The 11,989-nt window shown below is 41.8% G+C and overlaps 1 protein-coding gene across 1 annotated transcript; it reads left to right on the plus strand.

Moving 5' to 3' along the window:
• Window positions 1–461: 461 nt before the first annotated feature.
• Window positions 462–6,984, plus strand: LOC117280405 (uncharacterized). The gene is made up of 3 exons (XM_070194010.1): window positions 462–1,086; window positions 6,440–6,676; window positions 6,908–6,984. The coding sequence occupies exons 1-3, from the start codon at window positions 462–464 to the stop codon at window positions 6,982–6,984; spliced, it is 939 nt and encodes a 312-aa protein (XP_070050111.1).
• The last annotated feature ends 5,005 nt before the right edge of the window (window positions 6,985–11,989 follow it).

An 11,989-nucleotide genomic window follows, 5' to 3' on the forward strand; every position in this document is an offset into this window, starting at 1 on the left:
AAGATATAGAAATACCATAGTGGAAATGGGAGATGATTAATATGGATTTCGTAGTAGGTCTACCTCGCACATACCATAAGCATGATTCGATTTGGGTTATCGTAGACAGACTCACAAAGTCCGCTTATTTCCTACCAGTAAAGACTACAGATTTCGAAGAGCAGTGTGCTTAGTTGTACATCAAAGAAATAGTCTGATTGCATGGTACTACAGTTTCAATCATATCTGACAGAGGCCCTCAATTCACAGCGCATTTCTGGTAGGTATTTCAGAAAAGATTAGGTACCAAGGTAAATTTGAGCACCGCTTTCCATCCACAGACCGATGGTCAGGCAGAAAGGACCATTTAGACACTCGAAGATATGCTGCGAGCATGTGTTATAGATTTTGGAGGTAATTGGGATGATCACTTGCCACTTATAGAGTTTGCTTACAATAACAGCTAGCAGTCCAGCATTGGTATGGCTCCTTATGAAGCGTTGTATGGGCGAAGATGCAGGTTTCCAGTGGGTTGGTTTGAACCAGCAGAGGTACTGTTGATTGGTTCAGAGTTTGTTTGTGAGGCCTTAGAGAAAGTTCATCTAATTAGAGAAAGGCTGAAAGCGGTTCAAAGTCGTCAAAAGTCTTATTCTGACAAGAGGCATCGTGAATTGGAGTTCATGGTTGGTGATAAGGTGTTTTTGAAAGTTTCACCAATGAAAAGAGTTATGAGGTTTGGTAAGAAAGGGAAACTTAGTCCTAGATTTATCGGACCTTATGAAATTCTAGAAAAGAAAGGAAACGTGGCTTATGAGCTAGCGCTGCCCGTTGAGTTGTCCTCTGTTCATCCTGTCTTTCATGTGTCTATGCTTAGAAAGTACATTCATGATGAGTTTCATATAATACCTATCGATATCATAGAAATTAAAGAAGGCTTGACTTATGAAGAGGTGCCTATAGAAATTCTCGATAAGCAAGTAAGAAAGTTGAGAACAAAAGATATAGCAACGGTAAAAGTTTTGTGGAGTAATCATGATTCAAAAGAGGCTACATGGGAGGTCGAGGAAGATATGAGGAAGAAGTATCCTTATTTATTTGAGGAACAAGGTATGTAAACCTAGGTCCAACTTGGCATTTATATTTCATTTATTAAATACAAGTTAGCATGTGTTTATGTCCTTGCTAGATTATACTTGGTTGTTGAAATAATTTAGTTTCTGTCAGAGTATATTTAATTATTAAATAATTTAGTACTATACCATAGTACATTTAATTCATTAAAGTGATTTACTTTTGTTGAAGTGTTGTGCTTTAGATTTTTGGTTGGTTATTGTGGTACCTCCTTGCCAGAGTGTGAGTAATTAGTTTGTGAGCTGTGTATGGTGCCTATAAATGGCCTGTTTTGGTATATTTGGTTGTTGTTGGTGTAGTTGTGGTATTGGTGACATGGATATATTTTTGGATAGTCCAATTTACAGGGGAGACTCTATCAAAATTTTTAAAAATTTAGGGAGTTAGCTAAAATTTTGAGTCCCTTGGGAAAGTGAGTAGTACTAAGAAACTTTAAGAAGTTCAAGGACTTAAGGAATGATTGTTAGCTTAAGAATAAGGCCCTAGCAACATTCGAGGATGAATATTTTTAAGGAGGGAAGATTGTAACACTCCTAAAATCTATAAAAGTTTCAAGATACGCTAAATATATAATTTAATTTTTATAATCGTAAATTATACTTCTATTACGGATTTAAACCCTTGTGATTGATTTTTGAATTACTTCTCTATTTATAAATAATTGAATATACAATTAGGGAAAATATTAATAATTTTAATATTAATAATTATTAAAAGTAGGTATAATTAAACACTAGTAAAAAAAGGAAAAAAAAGGGAAAACAAGAAAAGAGAGCACGTGAAAAGACTTAGCCCATAAAGGGCTGTGGAAGGCAAAAGTATTAAAAAAGGGTTTATACAAAGAAACAGAACAAGCGTCTGTTCACGCACGAAACACAGAATCGTGAAACAGAGCCTTGCTGCTCAGTACTCACGCAGGCAACAGAAAATTTAGGTTTCTTTACAAATCACTAATTCTTGGACTCAGGTATATAAAATTCCCTCTTGTCAATTATCCTACAGTAGTAGTAGGTAAGAATTGAATAGTTAATTCCATTTTTCCTCTGTATCAACAGTAAGTTCAATGTTTAGGTGTGAAAATTTTAAATTAATTAAAATGCACTGGCTGTTGCAGAATCGATTGTTTGATGTGTATAAATTGGACTGGGGTCTACGCATTGGCTCGAGGAGTTTTGAGGTGAGTTGATATAACTCTTTACTAAAGTGGTTTAACTCACAAAAGCACGCATACAAGGTGTTTGATGAATTGCTTAAAAAAGTTACTATGTACTTAATCGGAGCGAGTGAGTACTTATTAACTTAGAATTGTTCTAGCTAAAGTTTAGATGATTTATTATGATATATGTGCATAAATTTTCAGATTTTTGTGTTATTCTTATATGCCATTTTCATGTTGAAAATTCATGAAGAACCAAAAATCTTTAGAAATACTTTTGAATGTTTATTTCATTCTTATGCCATGCTTACATGTAAGGATACCAGTATGAGTATGTATTGGATGTTCCAGAAAAGATTTAGACTTGAAAGTTACAAGAAGAAGTTTTAGAAAGAATTTTTTTTGGGAGTATCCTCTATTCTGAGAAGGGGTCATCGTCCAGGGCGAGGGTCCTGATCAAGGCGTTGACTTCCTGAAACTACTTGTGCCAAAGTAGAGAGCACACGAGCTGAGGGTCTCGTTGCTGAGAATTTACCTAGCCATCTAAGGTATGACACATGAGCGTTGAGAACCATGAAGCGAGTGGCACCTCGTGGATTGGGCCTATTCGATCAGGTTGGGATCGAACCCGTGCCGATCACACGGTGACTGAGACAGAATAACGGAAGTATAGTTGGAACTCCCGAAGTATAAAGTGAAGTATTTTTTTTATAAGAAAGAAGAAGAAAAAGAATTTCTTTTAGAATATTCATAAACTACTATTATGCAATTATCTTAGAATTCTTCTTAGAAGCTTTATGTTTTCTATCCATTTAGAATCTTTGCTCGTAATGTATATTTTATTAAAGTTTAGTCCCCTGTCGTTGAGACTCACTGAGTGCAATGGGTGGTACTAACATTCTCTTTTGGGAACCTACGTTAGTCTGCGGTACAATGTAAGCACCAGTTTTGCAGGCGAGCAGGCTACGGATTAGGATTTCCCTCACTTCCAGTGCTATTGGTGGGCTCCGCTTTTGTTCGTGGAGTACTCCTTGAGTCGTCATTATTTAGCTATTTCTTTGTTTACTTAAAAAAACTGGCCAGGAAATCTAATGTCCTGAGCAGTGCGTCAGTTTATCAGTAGAGGCTTCATAGACACTGTCGGTGGGTTAAGATTCAGATATTTTTGATAATAACTTAGCAGTATGTCAGTGGTTACTACGAATAAAGTTTTGGAGTTGGTTTATTTTAGATATTTAAATTAATTAAAAGTATTTGGTTACAGTATTGCCTTCTGGCATATAAAGTTTGAAGTTATAATAGATCTGATAAGTGCAGATGGTTCGCTCAGTCATGTTTAGTGATCAGGTGCCTGTCCCGGCTTGTTCAAAAAATGCATCGTGACAGAACTCCCGATAGATTGGGAGGCAAAGCAAGTGTTAGTTTATAGAAATGTATAGTATAGTCTTGTCCCATATTGGAAGAGCAGTAATATCTCCTTATAGTGTATAGCTATAAATAGGGACCTCTTATATTGTATTTATCATCCAATATTAATAACATATTTTCTCCCGTGCCTTCTCACATGGTATCAGAGCATTAGTGAGAAAAGATCATTGTGCGTCATTCCAGCGTTAACCGGGAAGAAAGAACTTAGTCATCGTGTAATTTTTTTTGTGACCTAAGGTTTGTCTAAGTGAAAGTCACTTTTTATCGGTGTTGTGCTAAAACCAACACCACCACGAGGTAGATCACCCTCCGACTACCAACCCCTAAAATTTTATCCGGCAGAAAAGCCGCCACGCTCCTCCACGTGCCGGCAACAACTCTTCCGGCGAGGGTTCCGGCCACTTTCCGGCCATTTTTTCGCGAAGCTTCTTCAGGACAATGTGCTCTCCTCAAAATTCCGAGCCTACCCATCTAATTCAAATCAAATTCCGGCCACTTTTATATTTTTCCGGCGTGAACAGTGACCTTTCTGGCCATTTTTTGAAAATATTTCTTCAGGACAGCTTGCTCGCAAAGGAATTTCGAGTCTATCCATCCTGGTTACAACAAATTCCGACAACTTTGGAATTTTCCGGCGAGCTACAGTGTTCCGGCGTGAACAGTGTTTCCGGCACAGAACAGTGTTCTGTTTTCCTGCCGTATAAAGTATTTTTCAAGCTATTTCTTCTGTTTTCTCACATGAGTTACTTATTTCCACTATTTCAAGTTAATCCTACTACTACAAATTGTAGCGACATGGGAACCGATACTTTGAATAGTCGGATGGTTTCTTTAGCAGAGTATATTGAGTTCCTTCAGTATAAAGCATGTAAGCAGACATCTTCTGAGATAGCTTCTGTTGTTCAAACATGAAATAACGTGACTTGTTTTTCCCAATCTTCATCCTCTGAGTCTTGGGTCATTGATTCAGGTGCATCAGATCATATTTCTGGTAACAAATCTCTTTTCACTACTATTTCGTATTCTCAATCTCTTCCAAAAGTCACAATGGCCAATGGGTCTCAAACCATGGCAACTGCAATAGGTCAAGCAAGTCCACTTCCTTCCTTACCTTTAGATTCAGTCCTTTATGTTCCCAATAGTCCTTTTAATCTCATAGCTGTTAGTCGCTTAGCCAAATCACTTAAATGCGCTGTTTTATTTCTTGATGACTATGTTTTTATACAGGAACGCAGTATAGGGTGGATCATTGGTGCCGGGCATGAATCAAACGGACTTTATTACCTTATCCTTGCTAAATCACATGGACTCACATATTGTCTTCCTTCTACAACTTGTCCTGTTACTAATTCACCAGATTTATTACATAAACGATTGGGACATCCCAGTTTGTCAAAACTTCAGAAAATAGTATCTGTTTTATCTCACTTGTTAGCTCTAGAGTGTGAGTCATGTCAGCTCGGTAAGCATACCCGCTCACATTTCCCTCGGTGTCTTGATAATTGAGCAGAGTCACCTTTTACTTTAGTCCATTCAGATGCTTGGGGTCCTAGACGGGTCAGTTCCACCTTAGGATTCCGCTACTTTGTCAGTTTCATTGATGATTATTCCAGGTGCACTTGGATATTTTTGATAAAAAATCGATCTGAGCTATTTTCTATTTTCCAGACCTTCCACGCTGAAATTCAAAATCAATTTGGGATTTCTATTCGCACATTTCGTAGTGATAATGCCCGAGAGTATTTGTCTTCCCCATTTCAGTAGTTTATGAAATCTCATGGGATTATTCATCAAACATCTTGTCCGTACACATCTCAACAAAATGGGGTAGCTGAAAGAAAGAATAGACATCTTATTGAAACTGCTCGTACCCTACTCATACAATCCCATGCTCCGTTGCGTTTTTGGGGGGATGCCGTTCTTACATCTTGCTATCTTATTAATCGTATGCCATCTTCAGCTATCCAGAACCAAGTTCCATTATCTGTCATGTTTCCCCACTTACCTTTGTTCTCTCTTCCACCCCGTATCTTTGGAAGCATTTGTTTTGTCCATAACCTTACTCCAGGAACAGATAAGTTAGCTACTCGTGCTCTTAAGTACGTATTTCTGGGTTTCTCGAGAACACAAAAGGGGTATCGATGCTACTCTCCTGACCTCCAGTGGTACCTTATGTCCGCTAATGTTACCTTCTTTGAAACCCAATCATACTTCACAGGTTCAGGTCATCACTTAGATATTTCTGAGGTACTACCAGTTTTATCTTTTGGAGATTCAGTCACTCCAGCTCCACCACCTACAGCTCCAGTTGTAGCTCCACCACCTATAGCTCCAGTTGTAGCTCTACCACCTATAGCTCCAGTTCCACCATCTACAGCTCCGGTTGTAGCTCCACCACTTATAGCTCCAATTCCTCCACATAATCCAGTTCAACCTTCTGTAGCTCCACCACTCTTGACTTATCATCATCGTCCATATCCAGCATCAGGCCCAGGTGATTCACGCCCCGCATCAGATTCTGCACCTACTGCGGACTTATCTCCTCTTAGTCAACCAATTGCACTCCGCAAAGGTGTACGACCCCCACTTAATCCTAATCCCCACTATGTCGGTTTAAGTTATCATCGTCTATCCCTAAGTCTACAGGTGAGGCACTATCTCATCCAGGATGGCGACATGCTATGATTGACGAGATATCTGCTTTACATATGAGTGACACTTAGGAGCTTGTTCCTCTTCCTGCAGGTAAGTCTACTGTTGGCTGTCGTTGGGTTTATGCAGTCAAAGTCGGCCCAGATGGCCAGGTTGATCGGCTTAAGGCTCGTCTTGTTGCAAAAGGATATACTCAAATTTTTGGGCTTAATTATAGTGATACTTTCTCTCCTGTGGCTAAAGTAGCATCTGTTCGTCTCTTTTTATCTATGGTTGCTGTACGTCATTGGCCTCTTTATCAGTTAGACATTAAGAATGCTTTTCTCCACGGTGATCTTGAGGAAGAAGTTTATATGGAGCAACCACCTGGTTTTGTTGCTCAGGGGGAGTTTAATGGTTATGTGTGCAGATTGCGCAAGTCACTATATGGTTTGAAACAGTCCCCTCGAGCTTGGTTTGGCAAGTTCAGCACAATTATTCAGGAGTTCGGCATGACTTGTAGTGAGGCTGATCACTCTGTGTTTTATCGGCATTCTGCTCCTAATCTGTGTATTTATCTAGTTGTTTATGTTGATGATATTGTTATTACTGGTAATGATCAGGATGGTATTACTAATCTGAAGGAACATCTCTTTTAGCACTTTCAGACTAAGGATCTGGGCAGATTGAAGTATTTTCTAGGTATTGAGGTCGCTCAGTCTAGCTCAGGTATTGTTATTTCACAGCGGAAGTATGCCTTAGACATTCTTGAGGAGACTGAAAGGATGTGTTACAGACCTATTGACTCTCCTATGGATTCGAATGCTAAGCTTCTACCTGGACAGGGGGAGCCTCTTAGAGACCCTACGAGATATAGGAGGTTGGTTGGCAAATTGAATTACCTCACAGTGACTAGACCTGACATTTTTTTTTCGGTGAGTGTTGTAAGTTAGTTTATGGATTCTCCCTGTGATAGTCATTGGGATGCAGTTGTTCACATTCTTCGGTATATAAAGTCAGCTCCAGGCAAAGGATTACTATTCGAGGATTGAGGCCACGAGCAGATTGTTGGGTACACAGATGCTGATTAGGCAGGATCACCTTTTGATGGACGTTCTACGTCTAGATATTGTGTTCTACTATGAGGCAATTTGGTCTCGTGAAAGAGCAAGAAACAGAATATAGTTGCTCGATCCAGCGTCGAAGCGGAATATCGGGCCATGACTATGGCTACATGTGAGTTAGTTTGGGTCAAGCAGTTTCTCAAGGAGTTAAAGTTCGGAGAAATCAACAAGATGGAACTAGTGTGTGATAACCACGCTGCTCTTCATATTGCGTCAAGTCCGGTGTTCCATGAGAGGACTAAACACATTGAGATCGACTGTCACTTTGTCAGAGAAAAAATACTTTCAGGAGATATTGTTACAAAGTTTGTAAAGTCGAATGATCAACTAGCAGATATTTTCACTAAGTCTCTTACTGGTTCTCGTATTAGTTACCTGTGTAACAAGCTCGGTACATATGATGTGTATGCACCGGTTTGAGGGGGAGTGTTAGTTTATAGATATGTATAGTGTAGTCTTGTCCCACATTGGAAGAGGAGTAATATCTCCTTGTAGTGTATAGCTATAAATAGGGACCTCTTGTATTGTATTTATCATCCAATATCAATAACATATTTTCTCCCGTGCCTTCTCACAGCAAGCTCATAAGCAATCTCCCCAACTCATCTCAACACCTCAAATGGGCATATAAACTTTGGGCTCAACTTGCCCTTCTTCCCGAAACTCATGATCCCCTTCATCGACAAGACTTTAAAGAGAACCTTCTCGCCCACCATAAATGATAAATCACACGCCTTCTAATCTGCGTGACTCTTCTGTATGGACTGTGTTGTGTGAAGTCACTCCTGAATTAACTTTACCTTTTCTAAGGCATCCTTCACCAAATTAGTACCATACAACTTAGCCTCACCGGGCTCAAACCATCTGATGGGAGAACGACATCGCCGACCATATAAAGCATCAAATGGAGTCATCTCGATGCTAGACTGATAACTGTTGTTGTAAGAAAACTCGGCCAAAGGCAGAAATCGATCCCACTGCCATCCAAAGTCAATCACACATGCTCTAAGCATGTCCTCCAAGATCTGAACTGTCCGCTCCGACTGCCCGTCGTCGGTCTGTGGATGAAAGGCCGTGCTGAGCTCTACCCGGGTCCCTAACTCACTCTGTACTACCCTCCAGAAATACGAAGTGAACTGAGGGCCTCTATCTGATATGATGGAAATAGGCACACCATGTAACCGAACTATCTCTTGAATATAAATCTGGGCAAACCCCTCTGAAGTATACGTGGTCACAACTGGAATGAAGTGTGCTGACATGGTCAACCTGTCGACGATGACCCAAACTGTATCAAACTTCTGCAAGGTCCGCGGTAACCCAACTACGAAGTCCATAGTAATGCGCTCCCACTTCCACTCAGGTATAGTCATCTGCTGGAGTAGGCCACCTGCACTCTAATGTTCATATTTAACCTGCTGAAAATTTAGACACCTCGCAACATACTCAACTATGTCCTTCTTTATCCGCCGCCACCAATAATTTTGTCTTAGGTCGCAATACATCTTCATGGCACCTGGATGAATAGAATACCGAGAACTGTATGCCTCTTCTAGAATCCTCTCACTCAATCCACCGACATTACGAACACATAGGCGACCTTGGAGTCGTAGAACACCATCTTCACCAATAGTAACCTCCTTGGCACCACCCTGTAGTACTGTCTCTCTGAGAACTAACAAGTGCGGATCATCAAACTGTCGAGCCCTGATCTTCTCCAATAGTGAAGACTGAGCAACGACGCATACAAGAACTCGGCTGGGCTCTAAAATATCCAACCTCACAAGCCTGTTAGCCAAGGACTGAATGTCCAAATCTAAGGGCCTTTCCTCTACTGAAATGAATGGCAAGCTACCCATACTTTCCGCCTTTCTGCTCAAGGCATCCGCAACTACATTTGCTTTGCCCGGATGATAAAGAATGGTGATATCATAATCCTTCAGTAACTCAAGACACATGCGCTGCCTCAAATAGAGATCCCTGTGCTTGAACAAATGTTGCAAGCTACGATGATCGGTGTAAACCTCACAAGACACCCCATAAAGATAATGCCTCCAGATCTTAAGAGCATGAACAATCGCGGCCAACTCCAAATCATGTACAGGGTAATTCTTCTCATGGGGCTTCAGCTGACATGAAGCATATGCAATAGCTCGCCCCTCTTGCATCAATACACAACCCAAACCAACGCGTGAAGTGTCGCAATACACATTATACATCCCCAAACCGGAAGGGAACACTAGAACCGGTGTCGTAGTCAAACTGTCTTGAGCTTCTGAAAGCTCGCCTCACAATCATCGTACCAACGGAACGGATCACCTTTCTGGGTCAATCTAGTCAAAGGGGATGCAATAGATGAGAAGCCCTCCACAAACCACCGATAATAACCTGCTAACCCCAAGAAGCTCCTGATCTCAGTCGCCGTAGTAGGACGAGGCCAACTCTGAACTGCCTCAATCTTCTTGGGATCCACCTTAATACCCTCGCCTGATAGAACATGCCCCAAGAATGCTACAGAATCTTGCCAAAACTCACACTTGGAGAATTTAGCATATAACATCTTTTCCCGCAAGGTATGGAGCACTACTCTCAAATGCTGCTTGTGTTCCTCCATACATCGCGAGTAGATCAAAATGCCATCAATGAAGACAATGACAAACGAGTCAATATATGGCCTGAACACCCTGTTCATCAAATCCATAAATGTCATCAGGGCGTTAGTCAAACCGAAGGACATTACTAGAAACTCATAATGGCCATATCTACTCCGGAAAGCAGTTTTCGGAACATCCAAATCCCGAATCTTCAATTTATGGTACCTCGATCTCAAATCGATCTTGGAGAACACCCTAGGACCATGCAACTGGTCAAACAAATCATCAATCTGCGGTAACAGGTACTTGTTCTTGATGGTAACTTTGTTTAACTGGTGGTAATCAATGCACATCCGCATAGTCCTATCTTTATTCTTCACAAATAATAATGGTGCACCCCAAGGCGACACACTCGGCCTGACGAACCCTTTTTCCAGCAACTCCTCAAGCCGTTCCTTCAACTTCTTCAACTCTTTCGGAGCCATACGGTATGGTGGGATAGATATAGACTGGGTACCTGGAGCCAAATCAATACAGAAATCAATATCACGATCTGGTGGCATGCTTGGAAGATCAGAAGGGAACACATCAGAGAACTCCCGAACTACGAGCACAAGGTAACAGTCTTGGCATGGCAATCAAGGATGGCGTGATATGGAGATAACCAGTCCATGCCCAAGATGACCTCAAAGTCAGTCATATCAAGTAGCAGAAGATCTGCTCTAGTCTCATAACCACAGAATGTAAAAATGCAAGACCGATAGACTCGGTCCACAACAACAGAATCGCCCACTAGAGTGGACACATAAACAGGAATACCCAAGGACTCACGAGGAACATCTAGGAAATGAGCAAATAGAGATGACACATATGAATAGGTAGACCTTGGATCAAATAATACCGAAGCATCCCTACCGCAGACAGAAATAATGCATGTGATCACGGCATCTGTGGCCACTACATCTGGTCTGACTGGGAAACCATAGAATCTAGTTGGAGCGCCACCTGGCTGGCCTCCACCTACCTGGCCTCTACCTCTAGGACGACCCTTACCCATCTGCCCTCCGCCTTTGGGCGGCCGGACGACTGGTGCGACAGCTGGTGATGTAATCATAGGCTGAGAACCCTGCTGTACTGCCTTACCCCGAAGTCTGGGGCAAAACCTCTTCATGTGGCCGGGATCCCCGCACTCGTAACAACCCTTCGGAGTGGTAGATTGCTGCCCTGAAGTCTGACCCTGATGGCCTGAATACCCACTGGAGGAACCCTGAATAGCTGGTGGGCGGTAGGAACTCTCTGGTATGACACTGAAATAAGGTCGCACTGGAGCACCCCGAGGAGGCGGTGGTGCTGGATACGTAGGCCTGCTAGGTTGGTATCTCCCAAACTTACCTCTGCCCCCAGTCGGAGCACCACTGAATCCTCCAGCATAACGAAACTGCTTGTCCCGCGGCATCTGCTATTGGCCCCGCTGACGATAACCCTCAATCCTCCGAGCTATATCCACAAGTAGCTAGTAAGAAGTCCCCATCTCAACTTCTCGGGTCATAGTGGCCTGAATACCTGAGTGCAAACCCGCAACAAACCTCTGTACTCTCTCCGCCTCAGTAGGATGTATCATAAGTGCATGGTGAGACAACTCAGAGAATCTCGCCTCATAATCGGTCACTGACATCTAACCTTGTTGGAGCTGCTCAAACTGAAACCACAACTTTTTCCTCTGAGATGGTGAAATATACCTATCCAAGAAAAATGCGTGTAAACTGATCCCAAGTTAAGGGAGGAGAACCTGCTGGTCTGCCAAGAAGATAAGACTACCACCATCTACGAGCCCTGCCCTCCCGCTGGAAAGTAGTAAAATCCATCCCGTGGGTCTCTAATATTCTCATGTTGTACAGTCTGTCCCTGCACCGATCAATAAAGTCCTGGGGATCCTCATGTCGCTC

Source organism: Nicotiana tomentosiformis, chromosome 2, assembly GCF_000390325.3.
Source record: "Nicotiana tomentosiformis chromosome 2, ASM39032v3, whole genome shotgun sequence".
NCBI lineage: Eukaryota > Viridiplantae > Streptophyta > Magnoliopsida > Solanales > Solanaceae > Nicotiana > Nicotiana tomentosiformis.